Source organism: Pyrus communis, chromosome 12, assembly GCF_963583255.1.
Source record: "Pyrus communis chromosome 12, drPyrComm1.1, whole genome shotgun sequence".
NCBI classification, from domain to species: domain Eukaryota; kingdom Viridiplantae; phylum Streptophyta; class Magnoliopsida; order Rosales; family Rosaceae; genus Pyrus; species Pyrus communis.
The window spans coordinates 17,685,445-17,710,521 of NC_084814.1; the positions used below are offsets into that span (position 1 = coordinate 17,685,445).

Sequence of the window (25,077 nt, forward strand, 5' to 3'; positions counted from 1 at the left end):
GTTGTTGCAACTCTGAAAGGATTTGAGCAAAGATTGAAAAGACATACTGAAGATGAGGAAGTGAGTGATAAGGCATTTAGCAGTCTTAGTATCCAAAACAAAAGTGGATCACAGACCACTGGATACAAGGGGAAGAAACCTCTCAAATTCAGAGATAAGAATAGTGATTTTAAGGCTAATGATAGGCCTCAATATGCTACCAAACCCTGGTATAACAAGGAGAACACAAGAAAGGCATGTAAAATCTGTGGGAATATACACTATGGTGAATGCAGATTTGAAGGAAAGCCTAAGTGTCACAACTATGGTAGATTTAATCATTTTGCCAGAGATTGCAGAAGCAAACCAGTTCAACAGGTTCAAGTGGCACAACAAATGGAGGAAGAAAGCTCTATGTTCTTTGCTTGTAATTCTGCTGCAATAGTCAAAAGTAAGCATGTTTGGTATATTGACAGTGGATGCAGCAATCACATGACTTCACATGAGTCTATGTTGATTAACCTGGACAGAAGTATCTCAACAAGAATCAAAATGGGGAATGGATAGATTGTTCAAGCTAGTGGAAAAGGAACCTTGGTGATTGAAACCAAGAAAGGTACCAGACACATCAAATAAGTAATGCGTGTGCCAGGACTGGATGAAAATCTCCTAAGTGTGGGGCAAATGATGCAGCATGGGTACTTCTTATTATTTGGAGATGATCAGGTTGCAATCTTTGAAGATAGGAGCTTGAAGAGTCATGTTGTTACAGTACAAATGACTGGTAATAGGTGATTCCCACTACTTATGAAATATATGAATGGTTCTGCACTAAAAGCTAGCATTGAGGGTGATGTTTGGGAATGACACAAAAGGATGGGGCATTTGAATTTTAATAGCTTACAACTATTGTCTGAAGGAAATGGTGTTGGGATTACCAAAACTCAAGAAGTCATCAGGTGTCTGTGAGGGGTGCATTGTAGGAAAGCAACACAGAGATGCCTTCAGTAAAAAGCTAACTTGGAGGGCAAGCAAGCATCTGGAACTAATTCACTCTAATGTGTGTGGACCAATGCAGGTCACAACATTTGGAGGAAACAGATACCTCTTAACTTTCATTGATGATGCAACCAGAATGTGTTAGGTTTATCTTTAGAATCACAAATCAGAAGTGTTCAAGAAATTCAAAGCCATGGTTGAATTGCAGAATGGCTACAAAATTATAAAGTTAAGATGTGACAGAGGTAGAGAGTACAACTCTTATGAATTTAATCAATTATGTGAAGATTTTGGGCTTGAGAAATAGTTGACAGTGGCTTATTCCTCACAAAAAAATGGTGTTGCTAAGAGGAAGAACAGAACCATTGTTAAAATGGCTAAGAGTATGCTTCATGACAAGCATTTGCCATTTGAGTTATGGGGAGAAGTTGTTAACACAGTTGTGTACTTGCTCAATAGGTGTCCAACCAAGGTTGTAGAACATAAAACTCCATTTGAAGCTTTCAGTGGCAGAAAGCCAGGTATCCAACATTTAAAAGTGTTTGGGGTGTATCTGTTACCTAAGATTGAACATGGCAATTAACTAAAATAGAGCAAGTGTGTAATACATGAATTCACTAATTCTCAAACTAAGAGTGGTGAGTCAAGTACAGCTAAAGCCACACTAGTTAAAGAGCGATCACTAAGTGAAATTTATGCTAGATGCAATGTAAGCATGATTGAACCAGAGAATTTCACTGATGCTGCCACTGATGTAGCTTGGAAGAAAGCAAATGATGTTGAAATTGAGATGATGGAGAAAAACAAAACTTGAGAATTAGTTAATAGACCATCAAGCAAACCTATTGTTGGAATGAAATGGATATAAAATACCAAATTGAATCTAGATGAGACAATTAAGAAGCACAAGGCAAGACTTGTTGCCAAGGGTTATACATAGAAGCTTGGTATTGATTTCAATGAAACATTTGCTCATGTTGCAAGATTGGATACCATAAGGACTCTTCTAGCTTTAGCAGCTCAAAAGAAATGGAGGTTATTTCAACTTGATGTGAAATCAGCCTTTCTTAATGGAGTGTTGCAAGAAGACGTTTACCTTGATCAACTTGAGGGATTTGCTATGCAGGGTGCAGAAGACAAAGTCTATAAACTGAAGAAAGCCTTGTATGGGTTAAAGCAAGCCCCAAAGGCATGGTATGAAGAAATTGATACTCACTTGCACAACTGTGGATTCACCATAAGTCCAAGTAAAGCAACCTTGTATATGAAGTCAATGTGAGAAAGTGAATGCATCATTGTCACTATCTATGTAGATGAAATTATCTACACAGGTAGTAACACTGAGTTGCTAGAAGAGTTCAAGGTTGACATGATGAACATATTTGAAATGACAGATTTGGGATTATTATATCACTTCATTGGCATGAGAATTCTTCAATCTAAATCTGGGATCATTAATTAAAGAAAATATGCAGTCAGCTTGCTACAGAAATTTAGATTAAAGAACTGCAAACCTGTTAGCACTCCATTGGTAGTGAGTGACAAACTTAAGAAAAATGATGAATGTGAGAAAACAAATGAGAATGTATATAGGCAATTGGTTGGGAGTCTGTTCTACTTAACTGCAACAAGACCAAACATTATGTTTGCAGCTAGCCTAATTGCTATATTCATGCATAGACCTTCAAAGAAGCATTTGGGAGCAACAAAAAGGGTTCTCAAATATATACAAGGCACATTGGACTATGAGATTAAGTATGAGAAAGGAAAATAATTAATTCTCATAGGCTATTATGACAGTGATTGGAGTGGGGATGAAACTGATATGAAAAGCAAATATGGATATGCTTTCTCATTTGGAAAATGGGGTTTTCTCTTGGGCCTCGGTTAAACAACATAGTGTAGCTCTGTCAACAGCTGAAGCAGAGTACATGAATGCAACTAAAGCAACTACTCAAGTTGTGTGGTTGAGGTTTGTGCATTGGAGAAAAACAAACTGAAGCTGCTATTCTACTATGACAATACATCTGTCATTGCTATGACAAGAAATCCAGTGTTTCGTCATAGAACAAAGCACATTGGAAAAAGGTATCATAATATTCGAGAAGCATTACAGTCAAACATCATCAAGCTAATCTATTGCAAATCAGAAAATCAACTTGCTAATATTTTCACCAAGGCACTTCCCAAAGATCGATTCTACACACTTAAAGAGAAGCTTGGAGTTAAACTAGCTACTAGCTTAGAAGGGAGTGTTGGTGGATAAGCATGGCAGCTAGATTCCAGGTGCATTGTTGCTAAAGAAAGGAAGAAGAAGTTGAAGGTTAAAATGCCTACGTGTTAGAGTAGTTGGTAATCAAATAATGTAATGAACGGACAAGATCAAAACATCTCAATGGTATGTATCTTGCCACGTGTCTAGTTTGTTAGAAGTTAAGTGAAAACATGTGACGTGCACGTGATCACAGTCATGGTGCAAGTGTGTGTGTGTGTAAGGGTAGCAACGGCTATAAACCCCTCATAGTATGCTGACTTTGGTGGATCAAATCCAACGTAGATTCAAGGAGCAACGAACTCCATTTCTCTTGAAAGTTCATCTTTGATATTTCTTCTTCAGATCCATTTCAATTACTTGTTGAATTGATTACAAATTGATGGAGAAATTTAGCTCAAAAGTAGCTCAAACACTAATAGTTACCCCGTTTTTATCAATCCAATGAGACTAGTTAGTGTAGAGATATCCAACAGATATCGTAGAGGCAAAACAATACAGAATGATAAAGAACGGAGGTTATTATAGTAGGGCAGAACGACAGAGAATGGAGGAAATAAATGAAGGGCTACATAACGCATGGTACTATAGGAATAGCAAAGTGGTAATCGGAAGCCCTCCATGTTTTTTACAAAACATGTTCATCCTATCCCGGGTGTTTCATAACACAAGGCTTTTTAGGACACTGGCATTCATACCTATTTAGGGCATAGTTGGCCGGAAAGGAGAATTATACTAGTACTAAGCCTTCATATTGAATAACTCAACCGCAAGCTCCAACCAAAACAAAGGTATGCCGTCTTGTTTGCAGGAGTTAGCAACTTTGTATTTGGAAACCATATAATCAATGAAACGTAATGCAAAAACACCATAGCTAGCTCCATCGTCTTATTGGAGGATATTCTTATTAGGCCTTTCTACCGCTCAAGTGATGGTACATTTTCTGTGGACAATTCCTCAAAGTTACCAGCTACATTTGTCATGTAGCTATCTAACTCTAACAACTCTTGGTAAACCATATGAAAGTGGCTCGTGCAAGGAATCATGATAAGTGACATTTTGCTTAACAAGGTTGACCTCAACAGCAACCTAATGCTCTTTGGCACATACACTTCCCTCACGTTTAACCATGGCAGCAAATGATGGGGTGGCCAATTTGCCATGATATATTCTTTGATACGCTTCAAATTGTAGGGAAGGTATTCCTTGTCTTTCAGCTCACCTTAGCTCACATTTGCCACCTTGGTCATCATTTTGCACAGCATTGGAAGAGTCGTCAACTTTTTTTTTCTTGACTTTTGTCCTTGTTAAACAAGATCTCGAAAAAGTTTGAGATTCACTGAATACGGTTCGAGCAAAAAGAGATTCATGTAAGATATATTTTGTGAAGGAATAGCCACATTAACTGTAGAACTGGAGTATCGGTGGCATTTAATATAAGCATGTCGTCGTTCTGTAAACTGTCAAAGTGGGGAGAAAGAGGAGATATATATAGTTGGGGTGTTTGTTTCTCTGAATTTGTTGGAAGTTGGAGAATAAAGGTTGGTGCTGGTGAAGGGTGGATAGGGAAGCAAATGAAAGGAAATATTTCCTCACACTTATTGATTATCATTGGATGAGTATGACTTTATCTATCTACTGTATAAATTTTGAAACTAATATTAATCTAAGGTCACCAATTTGCTGATGGGCATTACCACCACTTTACAGTGGTGAGCAAAAATCACTGCACATGAAATATAAAAGACCAAATTGATGAGTTGAAATAACATAAAATAACCATTTGTGATAAAAATCCCGTTAGTAAAAATAAACCAAGATAGATTATACAAAAACCAGTTACAAAGCTATAATCCTCAATGCACGGAGTGGTTTGACCAGCTAGTTGGTTCTCCTACTATATTTTTGAGGGTGCAAGATTTTGGGAGTAGGGTGGGTATTTGGGTCTTGTATACACCCTGGGGATAAGATTTTGGATGAAAATGGGGCCTACTGTGTTAGCAAACCCTTGTGAAAAGGGGAACAACAAGGCTTGTGCATTAATTTTACTGACACGAGATAATCCAATGTGGCACAGCACACAGTAGAACGAAAATGTGTATAAGTGATTATGACCGTTGTCATCTATCGGTTGTTGCACCTCTTGGGTTATTTTTAAAATCTAATTTAATCAAATTTAACGGTAATAAAAAAAATTCAACGTCCAAATTTAAATCCAACGATCAAAATAATATTATTAATTAATTCAAATCAAATTCAACACCAAAATTTTATAAAATACCAATTCATTTTTGTGTAATTCCATAGAAAATTCAATTTTTTACATCAAAAGGTTTGTAAAAATAAAACAAGATAGATGATACAAAAACTAATTCCAAAATTATTAGCAAACAAAAAAAATTAAAGAAATACAAAAGTTAACAAATTAAAAGTTGAGGGTGAGAATTATAGGTCCCTTACTTTAGAAGAAAAAACTGACCAACCTCATACATATGGATGAATAGTTAAAACTATGTGTCCCTCAGTACTACGGTCTGGTGGTATTGCTCTTCATTTGTAAGTAAGAGGCCTTACGTTCGAATCTCTGGATGGTGATTTTGATACCAAATTAGGTTGTCTATTGTGTGGCTTCCGAACTCTCCCTCCCTCTAGTGTAAAATATATCGTTGTACTAAAAAAAATATATGTGGCTAAATTGTTGAGATCGGTTGGAGATAATATAAGTTTCCCGATCCATGGTCGATCAACTTTTTGGCCTTATGCTCTGCTAAAGTCCTTCTTTTGAGGACCTATGAGAACCAATTGTAGATTATATAAATTTAGATTCAAAGGCTTAAAATATTTGACAATTTAATCTTATGGCTAATATACATTTGGTCATCACAGGTTCTCAAAATAAGAATCTTAAGCCATCTCCAATGGAGAGGGTTTGCATGTCCAGAAGCCAAAAAGCTCATCTTCAATAGATGACTAAGCTATAATTTTATAGAGCTCACAATACCATTTTTTTGCCAATGGGGCATTAGACTAGCCAAATGTAGCCCCCTAGCTTTTTTTTTTTTTTTTTTGCCTAGCTCCTCAGTGACAATAATTGATTCAAATTAACGGTTAGATTTGAAAACATCTAATGGTAGTTTACAAACATCCAACGCTAATTAAATTAACCAATAAATAAAGTATAAATTTAAAAAATTAATAAATGATTGAGGGGACTTTATTTAACCCGTTCAATTAAAGATGATATATAAGTATAGTATAACACTGTTTTATTTAAAATTAATTTTTTACAAAGTTATAATTCGAAACAAAACTATATTTAGCCCTTTTTTCGATTATATATGATCATATGTATCATTGACCTAAGTTGACACATTCAATGTCAAGTCAGCATGGGTCTGTATTTAAATCACAGGCCCATTTATCTCTCTCATTGGATTCCCAAAATTCAAGACATCCAGCGGTAGCGTACCTTTAACCGGCCTTTCTCTATAAATACCTCCCTCTCTTTCTCTCTCTCTCTTATCTCTGTGTCTCCCCAAAGCCCTAACCCTAATTTCGTACAATATCTCCGCTCGATTCACGATTCGCAATCGAATTTCTGCGCTCCAATAACCGGTAAGATTTCGTTTCCAAAGTCTCTGTAATGTTGTGTTGATTGCTGCAAGGTTTTGCAGCTTCCAGCTGAAGTTTTAGATGCATTATCGCTTTGGTTTCTGAGAAAAAATTGAGGGAAAGCAATTTGACTTTTCCATGCGTTAGTTTTGGTTGCGATTGAGGGCTTAAAAGTTAGAGTCTTTGGATCCGATTGAGGTATTTTTAGGGTTTTTTACTGAACGAATAATAAATTTGATATTTTATTTTGATTTCTGTTTCTGATTTTTATTACTTTCTTAGTACCCCAAGCAGTATTATTGTTTTATTTTGATCTTCGGTTATAAAATTAACTTTTTTCATGATTGTTTGGGTTTATTATCGCATCTAGGGTTTATTGTCATGCTTTTTCTGTCGATTTAGATGTGTGAACTTATTTTTTGGTTTTCTGCAGATGGCGACAAAACCACTTACAACTGAAGCAATTGCTCTTACAGAGAAGAAGATGGACATGACATTGGGTATGCTTTCGTACTCCCGCTAGTCGATTTAAGATAATTGTGCTTTCTCTTTTTTTCAACCCTTTCGTGTTAACCTGTGGTGATGTTTGATGATGTAGAGGATATCATTAAAATGTCGAAAGTTGCTCCCAAGGGTAAGAACCAGCGGAGAGCTTCGGTAAGTTTCTTTCTCTTACTCTTTCCTATTTTAAAAAAAGAAAATTTATTTCTTAAATATTCTTGTAGAACAAATTGTTGAGTAGTATCAAATTTCTCCATGCAGAATAAATCTCAGAATTTTGCAAAGGTTGCTGCTCAAGATAAACCAACAAAGCTGCGGCGCTTTATGGACTCAAGATCTTCCATTAGACAGGTAAGGATGATATTTCAAAGTTGAATTCTCATAATTTTTTGGATTATGATGTGCAATGTCACTAATGTTTTTGTTTCTTCATTTGATTCTATTATGGTCACCAGGGGGTTCTAGCTCAGAGAAGGTCAAATTTTCAGAGAAACCAATTCCCCATAGCAGCTGAGGCTGCGCGAAGGGCAGCAGTTGCTCCTCCTCGCAATAGAGCTTTTAATCGTAACCGGTTGCCCAACTGGAAACCAAGGTATGCTTGTAATTACCTTCTAGCTTTTGAGTATGAAAATTCTTACTGGTTTTTAGTTCTTAAGTCTTGGCGGGTCCCCATAATTTGTACCTAATGTTATTATTTGATTGTGAATATACCACAGGTAAATATTGGTGCTTCTATTATTAGTGATGACCTTCTGCGATTTGCCTCGGATAAAACATTTCAACTCCCATTATTTTGGAACTCCTGCATCTGTTTTGTTGATTCAGCAAGCAGTCATTTTGGGAGTGTGTCAACTTGTTGATTGTTTCTGTAGATGCCATCGACAATAGTATATCTGCATTATAAATTCTGTGCTTCTGATCTGCAAAGTTTGCCATATGTTGAGTGGTCCATCTCTTATGATAAAGGGATATTCTTACAACTGGAGAAGTGTGGGGTTAAGTTGAATGTTCAGTAATGGGATCACAAGACTTGGATAGCAATAAGGTTTGCAGGAGATGGAAAAAATTCAACTCAGTTTGTGTACTTGATGTGTGTAGTATGTAGTGCGGGCATTTGCAACATATTTTAGAGGATGTACTGACTACCGAGGACTACTAACCGTTGTGCATTCTAAGTTGCTCAATGCTTGCTAGGATTAACTTGTTTACATGTTATTCTATGTCAAGTCGGTGTTCTGTAGTTCCCTTTACGGGTCTGGAAGTTGACACACATTCCTTGGTTTTGAATTGAAGTTATCACTTTGTCCAGTTTTTCAGTTCATGCTGAATGTGCTGGCTTTCCTGCAAGCTTGTGAGTCACTAGTCCTTGGGATTTGATAAGTCCAGCTATCCAACCCATCCTTGGTTTTGAATTGAAGTTATCACTCTGTCCAGTTTTTCAGTTCATGCTGAATGTGCTGGCTTTCCTGCAAGCTTGTGAGTCACTAGTCCTCGGGATGTGATAAGTCCAGCTATCCAACCCATTTTCCTTTAATCTCTTCAGTTCTTGGCCTTGCAAATAAGTATTAAAAGATGTTTATGATCCGGGAGGCAATTGTTGAGGGTTCAGTTTCATTGTTGTGAGACATAGGGGATTCAGGAGGCTTCTGATTGATGGAAACTTTCACTGTTTCTAGTTTATGCTGACTTATACTTCACTGTGCTCTTTGTTTCCCCTGGTTTCTTGACGTCTAAATGGATTATTGAGTCTCATCTACTTTAACGTGCCATGGGCTGGAATTAAAATGGATAGTTGGGGAACCAAGCATCACTTCCAGATTACAAATGAAAAACTAAGCAAAAGTTGTGTTTGAGGTTTTTTCTGTATAGAAGTTTTGTTGCTTTGGTTGGAAGCTGTGTTGGTCCTGTAGCATGCTTTGTGGTATACAAGTAGTTCAAGAACCCATAACTTGTCTCGAGTAGGGCTTCCATTCACGACGTGTTTCCCTGCTTAAGCGGGGATGGGAAGTTCCTTGGGGAAGACATTTTGTTCTTTTGACTGAATGGACTGTTCATTTAAATGATTGGAAGACGGAACCCTCTGTTGTGATTTCACCTATTCTGCTCCTTGTAAAGGTCTTTTCTTGAGTGTTTCTGTGGATAATATGTTTTCTTGGTGAGGCTCGAATTCAGATTATGGTTTGGTTAGAGAGACCTTCCGCAGATTAAGATGGAGTCACACTGCTGAGAAAACATCATATTTTCCTACGACTGTTTTGTCGTCAAATGGTTTGTCTTGTTAATTGGATTTATTTAGAATTACAATGGTAAGGCACTTTAACCTCTCATCCAGGCGAATGCATATCTACTCGTGATCCTCTTGCAATTACATGGTGTTGGTATAGGCATAGTAATAGCTATCCTCTCTGTTGTCAAAGTTTGCTTTCTGAAGGCACATGGTATTTAATTCCTCAAGCATTTTTTTTCCATTTCTGGATGCAGGGCTGGTGCACCATTTGATCAAAGAAGGGTTGCAAATGTTGGCTTTGGTAGTAAGGTATTATTATTCTTCATTTTGACCTCTGTTATTCTTTCCCATTTGACATGTGTGAGTATTAGTGGGTTTTATAGTAAACGATTGGCTTTCCTTTGTCAAGTGTGTCTTTCCATCAATGCGGTTGGAGTCATGGCTTCGGGATTCTTTGATGTATAAGTTCATAGTGTACAGTTCAGTTACTACTGTGGCTTTAGGATTCTTTGGTGCATAAACACACTATTCTGTTTACTTAGAACTGTGCTTTGGGATTCTTTGGCGTAAGAACACAAGTAGTGTGCAGTACGGTTAAACTGTGGAGTCCCGTACGTGTATGGCATTGGTTGATAGTTGATCATCCGCTAGAAATGGCTTTTAACTTGTATTATTAGTGGTGGTATGCGTCAGAACTGCTACATGAAATCATGTTTAAAGTCCCGTCTTATGAAGTCTCTATTTTTTGTCAGCTACCACTGCCGCAGCAGCAGCAGCATCAGCACCCTCGGCAGCAAGAGAATGCACTTCCTAAGCAGAGGCCTCAAACACTCGATTTGCTGTTTGCAAACATGAAGGAGCAGAGGATGAAAGCGCAACCACGCCAGAACAATGGCGTACAGCGCACCAATAGGGGTGGCCAGCAGAGGCCCCCTTGGGGAAGAGGCGGACGGTTTGGCAACTAATTCATCATACACAAAAAAATGCCCTGCTGGAGAGGTACTATTCTTGGTGAAAGAAAGAAGGCAAGTGCTGGAATTGATGTCTACATCTGGATGCGAGTGTGTAGATGATATGCAGAATGTACTGACCGACTTTTGTCACCTTCATTTTTTCTGTTTTTACGCGACTTTGCAACACTCAGGGTTTTCTTTTCGTTTCATTCGCTATCAAAAATGTGTGTATAGTAGTGATCTCTTCTGTTGTGAACTAGCAATCCATGTTTTCAAATATATCATTGTTTCTTGATATCGTCAGGTATTTGTTCGATTTCTGACCGGATCATTTATAATTGTTTGTTCGATTTCTGATCGAGTCAAATTCTTTACTGGTATATGATTTCATCATTCAATCTTTTAAATAATGGAGGAAATTGTAGCAATGATTCCTCAATTTTAATTAAATTGGAGCAATGGTCCGTTAACTAAAAATTCATTACCATTGGTTTCTTAATTCATCAAAATACGTAGCTATGGTCATTTTCGCCAATTTATCAGAATTTTGTGAAAATGAGTTATGTTGGAAAGACCATTGATACAATTGGGGCATCTCAACTTATCAAAACGTATAACTATGGTCAACTTTATCAGAATTTTGTCAATTAGGTTAAAGTTGAGAGGTCATGATTAAAGTTGAAGAACTATTTCTTCAATTGGATTAAAGTTGAGGGACCAATGGTAATAGATTTTTAATTGAGGAACCATAACTGCACGTTTTGATAAGTTGAGAGACCAATGGTAATGAATTTTTAGTTAAGGGGTTATTGTTCTAATTGAGTTAAAATTAATGAATCATTGCTACAATTTACTCTAAATAATATTTGCTTTACAGTGCTCGATATACCGTCATCGTTCATCCATCCAAAGTCCAAACGCGTATTTAGGGAGACACTAATGAAAAACTAGATACTTCTGAGCTTAACTAACAAATGAAACCGCAAGAACTCAACTCATTTGTTTACAGTGCAAATATATGATAAGACAATGTTGAAACACTGTTTCAAGCTGTGTTGTCTCTCGGTAGTGTTGAGTGGAAGAGTATTCAATCAACATGTGACTTTAACTCAAAATTATCATTAACTTTGGGACTAAGTACCATCATTTATGTTTTTCTACCCAACGCTATCACGTGACAGAAATAACCTGACACAAGTTTTTTCAGTATACACATAAGTTTTCTTGGTATAAGAAGAGTTACGTATTGGTTTCTTAGCATTGCGAGGAGACAACCACTAGCCTCAAAACTTAAATCATCAGGGAAGATGCTAACAAAGTATTTTAAGTTTACACATTCTCTCATGTATCATGTTACACATTAAGATGCAAATGAATAGGGATAAAGACACATAAAATTACTAACCAATTAAATTACAAGCTACTTACTCGTATAATTTTCTTTTAAATGTGGCCCTAGTCTTCCAATGGTTGAATATTTCCTCATGCTACGTTACCAAAACTTCCATCCCTGTCGCTCGTCTTGTCCCAACTCCTAACTTGTAATAACCACCTCTCGTTCCTCATCTTTTATCACCACAAACCCCCTTCGCCCATACACACGCAGAGAGATTAGAGATAGATAGAGACCTCCACCATTAGAGACTATACCTCTGTTCTCCACGCTTAATGCTTTGAACCCATCTGACGTATGACTCTAATAAACCTCAGCTCCCTCTCCCCATGGCTCTCCCGCCTCTCTCACCACCCTTCTCCGCCCCTTCCCATCTTTCCCACCACCACTTTTTTGTTCAGAAATATTCAATCCACTTCCATCAACTTCTCAAAGCTCCTCAGAGTAAAAGCCTCATTGGGGGAGACCCAAAACGGTAGTGGGTTGGCAAAGGACTCTGTTTCCGAGTTGTTAGATGACGAGTTGCTTAGTGGAGTTTCCGGTGCTAAAGATGCCCAGGAAGCACTCCAGGTGATCGCTGAAATGTCTGACAGAAATGGTGGTTTAGTGAGTGTATCTGATTGTTGTGCTATTATATCGGCTGCCCTAAAGCGGAACAACTCCGACTTGGCTCTCTCTGTTTTCTATGAAATGCGTGCGAGTTTTGATCAAGGTATTGTTCTTGGATGAGTTGTTTTGTATGATAATCCAGCATTTGAACTCAAAGATTTCAACTTTGGATGTAGAAAGAAATGGGCTTGGCCATTAGTGTTCATCAATGCAAAGTTTTCCTAGCTATTGCACACATATGTATGTACAATAGCACTCGAGCGCTTACCGATTGGTAACTTAATACAGCACTAACCGCTTATTTTGGGTTAGCCCGACAGAGTTTAATCTCATGATTCGAACCCTTCTTATTTTAGGGTCTCATTCAAAAATCGTCCTTGCAAAATTTCACTAAAACGTTTACCCTTGTGATTGATTATTGCTATGACCATTTCATTGATTATCGACACCGTGCCCGTATATTTATCTGTTTGTAGTTAGATAACTGAATGGTTTTTTATTTGAATAAGCTTTTAAGGGATGATCTTTGAATGATGAAGTAAACAATGATCGGTTCAGGTCATGGAAAACGTAGTGGATGGGTTCCAGATGAGTGGTTAACACCAAATTATTAACTTAATAACTCGTTAGGCTATAGTGTTTTTTGTACTTTACTTGGTGGGGAAGTTATCTTGGGGCATTGATTTTATTGCTCACTTGCTTTTGGGCAGGTGTTAATGAAAATGGCCCTCTTGTTGAGAGGTGGAAATGGTCCAGACCAGATGTGCATGTTTACACATCGTTGATTCTGGGTCTAGCTGCATCCCTTAGGGTTTCTGATGCCCTTAGGATGATCAACAATGTTTGCCGAGTTGGAGTATCTCCTGCTGAGGAGGTAAAAGCAATTCTTGTTTTGCTTCTGTCTTTCAGCATTTGGATTTGCCCCAAGCAATTATACTTGTAACTTTTAAGGAAACTAGAATTGCTAGCTTTAACTATCTCTCACTGGCCTATGTTGGCTGTGTTGGTTTTAATGTATTGAGCTTAAACTTTGGACTTGTAAAATTGGTAGTCAGGAAACATTGTATGCACCTTTTTCTCTTGTTTTCTTTATTCAGATTTGCTTGGCCACGTGAAGACCATCCGACTTGTTTTGATGTTTGCAGGTCCCATTTGGGAAGGTTGTTAGGTGTCCTAGCTGTATGATAGCTGTTGCTGTTGCACAGCCACAACATGGTATTCAGGTATGCTTGACGAAAATCTTTGAACCCAACTTCTGACAAATAATACCTTAGACGGGATTCTTTGTTCAAACTTCTGCTACTCATGCCACAGTTATTGTGCAGGTAGTGTCGTGTGCAAAGTGCTGCTACCAGTATGAACTTATTTCTGGCAACATAGCTAGTATTGAGTCGGAAGAAATCAGGTTGGAATTCGTATCTGCTTTAAATTTAGCAATATCTATAGTCTATCTATGCTTGTGAACATAGCCAAAAGCATTTGTAGTAACTAGTGTTATTCATTTTGAATATACATCAAACTTATCCCATGTTAATTCTATGTCAATCACACAGCTAATATGTGTGTGGTGTTGATCCTGGGATATTGAATTTTTCTAAGGATCTCCTCGTGACGAACGCAGCATGGATGTTCCGGCTTGGAAAAGGGGACTAAGATTCCTGAACATAATGAAGCAAAGTATTCCTGCGGCTGTCCACTCCATTGTGGTATACTATACTCATTATGAATGTTCAATTTCCGATTTTAGATGCATGGCATTCCTGGACCATGTTGGATTATTGTTGATCATCATTTTCCCTCTCTTGTTTCAGGTACAAACCCCTTCTGGTATGGCACGTACAAACAGGTTTGCTACTGAAACAGTTGATCTCCCAGCACAGGAAGGGGAAAGGGTAACGATTGCTCTAGCTGCTCCATCAAGTGTTTACAGAGAGGTCGGTCCCTTAAAATTTAGTCCTAAGGCCCCAAATTTTTACCCTGGGGAGCCTATCTGCTTGACAAACCATGAAGATGACCGGGAGTCAAAACTATTAAGAGCCCCTGTAAAGGATGGAGGACCGTTGCTAACTAACCCCTCCATCCTTTTTCCAATTGTTGCGGTTTTGGCCTCTGGAAATGCCGCCTCCGGAGTTATAGACCCCATCTTCCCCCAATTCCTTCCAGTTGCTGCAGTAGCGTCTCTTGCTGTTGGAGTTACTCTGAACAAATTGGTTGTCCCCCAATTAAATCGTGTAAGCAGTAAGCCAGTTTTTTCTTCTATAATAACTGTAATTGGTGCTTCCCGAATCGCATCCTCACCGTTTTGAAAAGGAAAGGAAAAAAAATTTTGCTCTTGCGATTTCAGGTTCCTCGCGACTAGTATTTGTTGCCTTCATTGAGGATCTAACTTTTAAATTCTTAAGTTATTCTAGATGTTTTTGGGTGATGCAAGTAGTTTTGTTTGCTCAATCTATATATTTTAGTTTGAACTGAGAAATGGATGTTGTTCTTATACTTGATTGATTTGTCAGCTTCCTCGGAGAATAGTGGATACAGTTGCCATCAAGCAGCAACTTTTATCGCAATATGACACACTCCAATCTCGTATAAAGGGCCTAAAAGAATCTGCTGAAAAAGAGGTAAGCTCCATGCTAGTTGTGGGTCTTTAGTAAACTTTTCAAGTGAGTAGCTTTATGATCATAAAAGGTGACCTAGTCTCTACAAATCTGCAGAAATCTTTCAAAATAGTTGCTTACAAAGGTATTCATCAATGACAGAAATTGTCATTCAACGATTTTGTGGCACCAATCACTTTTTGCACTTTTCTTTTTGTTGCATAAGTTAACAGAACGTATTGAAGATATAAGATAGATGATCACTTATTTCCTGTCCAGGTCTGGATGTTGGCTCGGATGTGCCAACTTGAGAACAAAATCGTTGCTGTAGGAGAGCCTTCTTATCGGTAAAACTCTTTAAAACTTTTGCTCTTCCTTTAAGTGATGCAGCGAATAGCAATTTAGTATCGCCTGTGTTAGAAATTTTTATCTGATGTAGTTCGCTAGTCTAATTTTATTTTTTTTAATATCTAGTGCTCGAAGAAGTAAAGTCAGAAGGGTTCGAGAAGGCTTGGAAAATTCTCTCAGGGGACGGATTGAACTTATTGACAGCTATGCAAGGGTATAATTTTCTCTTTAGAGTTTAGACACAACTTAACCACCCCTCTCCCCAAAATATGTTATCAACTAATATAGTGATGCCATCCGCTTATCAGATTTCTTCCATGATTGAAATTGAGGTAGAACTGGACTCCGATGTTCTTGCTGCCGAAGCAGCAAGCACTGTGGTAAGCTCAAATTGATTACATAGCTGTTCCTCCCCCTTTATATGCCTTTACACAAGCTAACGAGGCAGTTCTTGTTCACAGGAAAATGTTGCTGAACAGATACAGCAAACCATGGAGCTAGAAAATCTTGAAGAGGCATCCCCTTTCACATGGAATTCTTTCTTTTTCGTAACCTAAAGAATGAATATTGCATTCCTCTGATCCATGTTGTTTGTGTACCGGTTATTTTTCTCTACAGAGATGGAGAACACAAGTTGAAGCAAATGATGAGGCAGAAAGACTTCTTAGTTCCCAACCGATGCCGACAGAACAGGTTTAGGATTTTTCTCCAAAAATGGTAATGTCATATCTCTACTCCAACGTTGTCTCTCGTTGAATTAACGATGTACGAATCTTAACAAGCCCTGCAATTGTCGAAAGGAATCTATATTAAGCATGAATCCGGGAGAGGAGGATGGTCAGTTCATGTAAGTGCTGCTTGTTCATGTCCTGCCGGAGATCGTCTTCGTGACACTCGGTAAATTTTGGTGTTTGATTTACGAAGGCATTTCGTGTCAAGGGAGAAATAATGCTATTGTTAGTTACAAATTTTAAATTAATCACCACATTTGTAAGATTATGAATAAAGGTTCAGACATTGTTTCAATGTAATCGACATGTCGAAACATTGTTCATTGATCGTTGTTATAAGTTTTCGTCAACTCTGAAAGCAATCATAAAAATTCGATTCTTCGTAATAATTTGTTAGTCAACAAATTTACATACAATTAGAGCTGGACAGTACCAAAATCATGTTTACAGTATCGAAAATCAGGTTCTAAAACGCAACCTGCCCTTCTTTATACTAAGTAGGATGACATGAGATTCCAACTAATTTTCATGTGGGAAGGCATCGATGCACAAAACCGAAGGAGATCTGGTTTTGAAACAACTGCGGGGTGCTGGTCGTCCAGCTTCTGATCCAATAACAGCAGGAACTTGGCAATATTCGGAAGAACGAGCTCTCTACAGTGTAGATGTAGCAGAGGAACTTTTGACAGAACACTTCCCTTCTGCACATCCAGGCCTGCTGGCCTCCGCAACTTGTATGGTAGCCCAGATGTTGGCTCGATATCAACTTGAGGTATTTGTTTCCATCTCTTGTGCACAAACCACCCGTACTTAAAGTCACCCACAATTGGTGTGCCAAGGGCTTCAGCACAATGGACACGGAGCTGTACAAATGCAGAAGAAATGAAATCAATGACACCCCAAAATTCAGTATCGGCCAATGTTTACTATACTTTATACCTGATGCTTCCGACTAGTGAGTGGACGTAACTCAATCCATGAGCATCCATTTATCGTAGGACCAAGTACCCGGTATTGAGTTATAGCCTGTTGGGAAGTTTGGAACCCTGATTGATGAGCCAAGATGACCCTCTCTGTCTTCCCATCGTCAAGAACAACCTGCAAACACATTTTTTCTTTAACTCATTAGAAATTAGAAACTATGAAACTGAATTTAAAGAGAGATAGAGAACCTTTGTAAGAGGAGCACAGATCAAGCCTTCCTTCTCCTTCGGAGAGCCAATGACCAATGCCCAATAACTCTGATATTTTGCATCACATGCATCGTTCCATGCCTAAAATTACCCAGAATCATATCAACCTTAAGAATAAAATTTGTTACCATAATTTAATATCCGATATTAGATGTCACTGCTTGGTATAACACATAGTGCATGGCAATATGAGGTATGTTACCTTGCACGGTGATTTTCCTTTATTGATGTCAGTGTATAACCATTGCAGAAGAGAAACACTCTCTCTTGTTCTCCCCATTAAGTGGAGGCCACTGCTCTCTGTGTCAAGCCGATGAACCTGATATGAATATGCACACCGAAAACAAGATAATCAACAAGCACTAAATGTATTGGAGAATGAAATAAGTTCAAAGGAAAACAAGAATCCTATACTGCTCATACAAACAGTTTAATAATACAACTAGTCATTACGATATGAAGGAACAAATTTGCTTCTTAGTCTTCCCCACAATTTTATTTGAAAGGAGTCACAAAATTAAAATCATACCAACTTAGGACCTTCTTTACAATCATAAGATAACGCTGCCGCTGCCAATGCATCCATGCCGTTATGTACAGGCAGATTACCCTAGCAAAACCATTTGACCTTCAGAAATCAAACGGTAACATTAAGCTGGTAAAATAAAACAGTAGAACACTGAACACACGTCGAACGGAACTGTATAGATTCCAACCTTGACTGGCAATTTCGGGGGCTTGTTCAACACGATGACAGCAGAGTCCTGAAAATTCACAAAAAACAATAGTAAGAAACAAAAACGCACTGAAAAAAACAAAATGCCTGCACTTAAAACATCAAACAAACAAAGACTAAGTAGGAATTAAACTCAAAAACATGCCTTGTACTTGACAAGCCTCTGCAAGTATTTAATCTCATCAGCATTCGGGTTTAATGTTCCGCTTGGAATGCAGTCGAATCTCCTCGAAACCCTACTCTCTGCAACCGAAACCGGCACAAACACTCTTTCCCCAACATCCACTACATCACTAGGCCTAATCTATTTGCAAATGAATTGAAACCCGCATCAAAATTCAAATCAAACACAAATCCAAAAGCTCAAGCTACTGAAAGATTGCAAATTTACAAGCAAGCATCGTTACCTGTCTCATGGGTTTCATTCGCCCTTCCTTTTCAATCAAATTTGGGCATTCCATCTGAACCTATGAAATTCAAAAGATTAAATAATTACATCTTTTTGAAAATTAAATTTAAAAATAATTACGCTCCAGTAGTTCACTCACAAGGCCTTTGTTGAAGTGGGACTGAATGGCAGAGTCACGAATCTCGTCGAAGTAATACTTAACCCAGCTGACGGCGGTGACGCGCGAAACGGCGCCGTCTTCGTGCGACCTCTTCCCCGGCAAAGGGTGGCCGGGAAAAGGCGGCAAAGACAGGAGTTGCCTCGGCTTCGGGCCTTCCTTCGGCGGGCCCAATCTAGCCACGTGGTTTGACACCCGGATGAGCGGCTCGCCGCCTGCGGGCGGCGGAGGGCATATTCGAGAATATTCCCTCGGGGATACGTGGCGGTAGGGGACGCGGGTGCTCCTCCACATCGTTTTACATGTTGAAGAAATGAGCGGAGGACGACTCTCAGGCAACGACACAGGGACCGGAAGAAGAGAACAGAATATTTATGGGCCGAAACCTTTGGGCTTGATTGGGCCGGATTTGGGCCTATGAGCTTTGTGAGTTTGGGCTACCGGACTCAATAATTTGGTTTACGACAGGGAATGATTTGTCGTATTTGAGCATATGGGGTGTAAACAGGTGTGACATTTGGCTGAAGTGTGATTAATTATTTTGATGAGGAGCTGTAACGTGCATTTAGCCTGCCACGTTTGTCGTAGTGCACAGTACATATTAGCTTTCAATTATTATTATTATTATTATTATTATATTTGTTATCTAGGTTTATGTGATGAAGGTCACAAATGTGTGTGAATTGAAATGTCGGAGAAAGGTCTTTGTTACATTTGTGTTGTCGGTTAAACGCGTATGTTACAGTACTTTGAATTTTGCTGCCAAACAATCAACGTGAACAAGTGATTCACATTGATTCAGATCTAGAGGCAGGATCAGGATTCGGATTCAAATTTTGGGGGTTAAAGTGTGGAATGTTCAACTTTTTTAGAAGAAAAATATGTTTTTACATTGTTCCATGAGTTCGTTGAATATTTGGTGGGCTTGTAGTCGTGAGACGAGTTATGATGCACACAATTCAACCGATTTTGACTTTTATCGAAGCGATCTATTGAGTGTTGTCGAGAGTAACTGTTGACGCAACATGACGAATACTGCCAATATATGTCTATCAAACATTACATCAAATAATTGGCGAGCATAATAGGAACACATACCAAATATTTGGAAGGTTCCCAGAGATTGTTCACACTTCACAATCGTGTTTCTAGGCCTCCGGGTGATTTAATGACCACCTTGGTTCCTATATGCACCCGCCCTTTGCTAAGATCCACAATATTATGTTGGCAAATTATTTGACAAGAAAATATTCTATGCAATCAAATAACATAACAAACGGCATTTACTTTTCACGAAAGCATTTTACTTTTCACGAAAGCATTTTAGCAAGTAAAGTTTTTTTTTTTTAATGCAAAATGATGTTCTCTTGTCAAACTAGTTTGACAAATTGCGAAATTCAACCAAGAATCAAGATAATCAATGCTACTAATTCAACTAAAGAACATTTCATTGATTTGGAATGCTCCATGCTCAGTCTTATTTTAGGCGCATAGAAGAAAATATATGTGGAATTTTTAAACAAACTTTATACGTTAATAGTTTTTATACTTGATAAATGCTACAAGTGACTTATGCACACTTTTTTTTTTTTTCGTTTATAGTGGCGGATCCAGGATTCGAATTTTGGATAGCCCCAGTTTAAAAGGTCTGAAGTTTTTTAGATAGAAATTAGAGCGAGAAATGCAAAAAATTATTTTCTAGTTTATTCACTAAAGCATTGTTGAACACTTAATAAATGGTATCAAGATAATTTGTCGTGTTGTCCACACAACCTGTTGAGATATATCTTGCAAGTATTACATCAAACACTTGGCAAGTACAAAAGGACCCATACAAAACATTCGGATCATCCTCAAAGACCTTCACAGGTATATTTTTTAAATTCCAAATGGTCCTGAAACCACCTAGATTCCAATGTGCATTCGTCTATGCTCGTTTTTGTATATTATGTTTATCTTTCATTTGATCATCCTTTGTTTTTTTCGTTCTAACAATTGAAAGTTACCGTAAGTAGCAGAAAAAAGAGTTTAAAAAAAATCATTCTTGAAACAAACAAAGAAAATAAAATAATGTTAGAGAATATGGAGTTATTGTGTATGAGAATATGCCAATATGGTAATCACAATTCCACTTGGAGATTCGATTCCTTATTCTCCTTTCATTTTGTCAATACTCCCACAATCCACATGGAGATTGATACAATGTGACGTCATTTATTCTTAAATATGTTTAGAACCTTTGAATTTTGATTAGTTTAGATCATTGAATTGTCATTTACTACTACAGTTTAGTGATATTCTTCTTCACTTGTAAGTGAGAGGTCTTAGATTTGATTCTCACCAAAAGCGAGTTTGAATCACATTATTACTAACTGTGAGGCTAAATTCACCTCCTCTTTTTAGTTTAGATAATACCACTTGCTCAAAATAATAATAATAATAAATAAATAAATCTTCGAATTTTAATTAGTTTAGGTCCTTGAAATGAAGGAAGTAACTTCCATTCCAAGAATACTTTACACTATATTTTGATGAAAAAATTTAAGATTACTAAGGAATTTAAAAATGACCGAAATTGAAATGACGAGATTTTATTTTCTAGAATTTGTAAATTTTCTTGTTTGGCTAACCTAAAAGAACAATAAAATTGAATACGGAATTTGTTATTTTTAAATTCTCAATCATAGAAATTGGGAAATGACACCTATTTACATGGAATTTGAACTTGAGAATTGGAGGTCCCAAATTCTAAGTTTTTTTTCCACGCGAAAATTCTAAATTTTTATGTTTATGAATCCAAACAAAGAAATTGGTGCATGTCAATTTATAAATTCTAATTTTTATCAAAATTTCAAGTTTATTTCCCTCATCCAAGTTTATAGTAAAATTAAAATGTTTAATTATTTATTTCCTTCTCCTTTTACCCAATTTACGTCACATTGTTTTTTAGTACTATACCTGCTTCTTACTTCTTTTCTTAAATCTTTGACGTTAAAATAGTTATTAAATGGGTGATGGAAAGAATGATATTCAAATACGAAACCAGATGACTTGCTAAGTTAGGGTATAAATACGACCATCTGTAAGTATGATTTGTTAATTTATCTTGGTGATATAATTTATCAATTAGAATTAGACATGTGTGGTTCACAAATATGTTGATGAATTTTACGAATAATTTATGTCGTTTCAAGTGAAAAAGGATTAAAAATTCACAATCTGAACTATATAGTTTACATTATAAGCAAATTGAACTACATACCTCTTGACGATCCTTTTACGTCAACTTAGTTTCGCTAATTTTTTGCCTTACTTGGTGAATAAATAAGGTTAAAAGAATTAGAATTAGACGTGTGGTTTGAAAATACGTTGAGGAGCTTATTTATAATTGTATTTCGTTTCAGGTAAAAAAACTAAAAATTCACAATCTCAAATACATAATTTACATTTTAAATCAATTGGGTTTCAACTATTTAATATTACGATCTAGTAGTATTTATCTTTACTTATAGTAAGAAATTTTAGGTTTGATTATCGTCAAATGCGAATTTGAACAATATTAATTATAGTTTATTGTGAAGTTAAGATAATATTTTTTTTAAATCGATTGAGTTACAATCTTCTTAACAATCCTTTTAGGCGGCCCTAGTTACGTAGACTTTTTGGCTTACTTGGTGAATGAATAAAGTTAGTAGAATTTTATAACTTATTCCATGTTGAATGGGGCGGTGACAAATCCATGATCTATATATCTGCTTCCTGAATATTCACGATTTTGACGTTGTTGTTGCAGTTACGTGTCCTGCACTTCCACAAAAAGCCATACGCTTCCTTGTGACTCGCCGTTTCACAAAGTTATCCAAAAAGACACTCAATAGTCAAAACTTCAAAAGATATATCCACCCCTACTTTTCCTTTTGTTTTTTCTTTTTTTGGAATTCTTGGATATTGGAGTAATTTCATGATGTATTTAAGAGTCGTTCAGAAGTGCAATTAAAATAAATGAAAAAGTTTTTATTCTTTAGTTTTAAAATCATTTAAAGTGTTGTTTTCTTCATTGGTAAGTAAGAAGTTTTATGTTCGATTTTCGTCAAAGACAAATTTGACCACATTATTGTTATCTGATTGGGAGGCAAAGTCTACCCCTCCCCTTAATGTAGATAATATCATTTGTTCGAAAAAAAAAAAAAAAAAAAAAAAGCACTAGTTTTCGACGTATTTAGGGCTCGTTTAGAAGTGCAATTGATATAATTGAAAACACTTTCAAAGAAAATGTTTTTGTGTTCCAAAAACATTAAAACATTTGAAGTGCTTCTTGCAACAAACACCAGTTATATGTTTTTTTCCAGGATATACTTCAAGTTTTTTTCCAAGATTCATTTGAATATTTACTGAAGATTGGTTCCAAAAATATTTTTACCAAACACGTTTCTTCAGCTATTTTAAAAGTATTTCCAAACGAACTATTAAACACTATCTTTGTCGGGGTGTTATTATTTGTTAACATACTAAAAAGTGGTTTTTAACCTTTTTAGAATGATTTTGGCATTATTATTGTACTCTTGGCTTGGCTCTTAAAAGCGAATCAAAAAATTGAAAAGCAAATAATTGAGATATCTTCAATATCTAGAATATGTTCTTCAACTTTTAGCCCTGAAAAATGAAAGAGAATAAATTCTTGATATCAATCACTTATGTAAACATCCAAGCATCATTTCATTTCAATTTAGAGAAAGCTAATAAAATTATATTCTTTTTAAATATGGTGCAAAATCGACTTAGATAATAATCACAATGCGACATGTTGACATAGTGTTTTATGAGCTCATTTAAATTAGGAAACTTTAACAAAAAACCATATTTTTACACTAAAAAGTCAATCCTGGTACTATTCACTTTATCCTTTATTTTGATTTTATCGTTAAAACTTAAAGTTTTCAAGTTATTTTCATTAGTTTTCTTTTTAGATTGTAGCACTAGTACAATTGTTATTAATAATATTAATATCTAAACTTAATATGAAAAAGATCAACCTTATGTCTGGTATGGAATGCATAACGCTATGTTAGCTAGCACATCATGTGGTGTTACATCCACTTACAATAGTTTTGGAGTCATTCTATGGCAATGAATAATGCAATGTTAAGAGGCACACTTTCATAATGGTTGAAAGTATTTTTGGTGAAAATATTTTTGGAATCAATTTGTAGTAAAATTACATGTGAATCCACTTTATTGCTTCATGTAAGGAGCACATAATTGATACTTTTTATAGAACACTTTAAGTGCTTTTGCAAACCAAAAAAATATTTTTATTAAAAGCGATTTCAATCATTTTTAAAATAGTTCTAGGTGACTCAACATACGCACAATAATCCCAAAGCCTATAATGTTATAGGACAACAAAAACAGAAGCCTTTACCGTGTTTTTAGTAAGAGGTTTTTGAGAAAAAAAGAAGTACGATATTCATTAGGATTGATATAGAATAAGTACAAATAGTAGGATATGGTGCATATTTAATGGCTGAAAACAGAAGCATCTACGATGTACCTGAAACCTACATCTTGAAAAGCATTTGGAGTGCTTATTCCAAGAAACACATAAATGATGCTTCTTGCAGAATGCACTTTAAGTACTTTTGGAACTCAAAAATATTTCTCGAAAAATATTTTCAGTCATTTTAAAAGAGTTTCCAAACGAGCCCTAAATCGTTAATTGTTAGCAAGAAGAAAGAAACCTCAATGGTTTCCCCTGGAAAAAAAATGTTAAACTAACTAGTTCTTGGTGGTTTGACAAAAAAAAAAAAAAAAATCTAGTTCTTAGTGTAATGAGGGGGCGTTTGTTTGCCCTCACTAACTCGGACTGGACTGGACTGGACTAGCTATTAGTCCAATACTGTGTTTGTTCCATGCTGGGACTAACATTAATGAGACTAAAGGGGACTAGCATGGACAAAACCCTTCACTAAGAGGTCTTAGTGAGACCCCCCAATAACCATGGGACTAGCTAAGACTATCCTCTATTTCTCGTCCTTGTCATGCTCAACGACCACTCCCGACAGACTCCTCATCATCGTCGGTCACCTAGATCAATCATTAACTTCCCGACTCTCTTTTAGATCCATTTCACAACCAACTTTCACATAAAATATACCAAATTGAAGCTGGGAGTGACAAGATTACGATTTTACTTGAATTGAGGCCAAAATGTGGTCGAATGTGGCCGGAAAATGGCCTGGAAGTCTCGGCCTGTTTAGGCTTCTTCAAATCCATGACAAATTCAAGCATGCAAAGCTAAGATCTCGGTCCAGGGATGGTGATGAATTTTTTGGTGGTGCTAACTTCATCCAATTTAATGAGGGTT

General features: G+C 36.8%; 3 protein-coding genes across 3 annotated transcripts; 2 read left to right on the forward strand and 1 right to left on the reverse strand.

Annotated features, from left to right (window-relative positions):
• The first annotated feature begins 6,697 nt into the window (after positions 1-6,697).
• Positions 6,698-10,838, forward strand: LOC137710946 (uncharacterized). Its single transcript, XM_068450116.1, has 7 exons — positions 6,698-6,865; positions 7,296-7,362; positions 7,461-7,519; positions 7,625-7,714; positions 7,819-7,955; positions 9,845-9,899; positions 10,343-10,838. The coding sequence occupies exons 2-7, from the start codon at positions 7,296-7,298 to the stop codon at positions 10,553-10,555; spliced, it is 621 nt and encodes a 206-aa protein (XP_068306217.1). The 5' UTR covers positions 6,698-6,865; the 3' UTR covers positions 10,556-10,838.
• A 1,234-nt stretch (positions 10,839-12,072) lies between these two features.
• On the forward strand, positions 12,073-16,539 carry LOC137711412 (uncharacterized). Its single transcript, XM_068450651.1, has 13 exons — positions 12,073-12,648; positions 13,256-13,419; positions 13,691-13,768; positions 13,871-13,950; positions 14,167-14,251; positions 14,357-14,776; positions 15,056-15,163; positions 15,419-15,486; positions 15,614-15,701; positions 15,796-15,867; positions 15,949-16,002; positions 16,106-16,204; positions 16,288-16,539. Exons 1-12 carry the CDS (start codon positions 12,234-12,236, stop codon positions 16,184-16,186), a joined length of 1,713 nt encoding a protein of 570 aa, XP_068306752.1. The 5' UTR covers positions 12,073-12,233; the 3' UTR covers positions 16,187-16,204; positions 16,288-16,539.
• A 46-nt stretch (positions 16,540-16,585) lies between these two features.
• On the reverse strand, positions 16,586-19,036 carry LOC137711413 (RNA pseudouridine synthase 3, mitochondrial). Its single transcript, XM_068450652.1, has 9 exons — positions 18,696-19,036; positions 18,555-18,614; positions 18,293-18,451; positions 18,128-18,175; positions 17,941-18,021; positions 17,614-17,730; positions 17,391-17,492; positions 17,158-17,316; positions 16,586-17,081 (listed from the first exon to the last, which is right to left on the reverse strand). The coding sequence occupies exons 1-9, from the start codon at positions 19,005-19,007 to the stop codon at positions 16,707-16,709; spliced, it is 1,413 nt and encodes a 470-aa protein (XP_068306753.1). The 5' UTR covers positions 19,008-19,036; the 3' UTR covers positions 16,586-16,706.
• Positions 19,037-25,077: the final 6,041 nt, after the last annotated feature.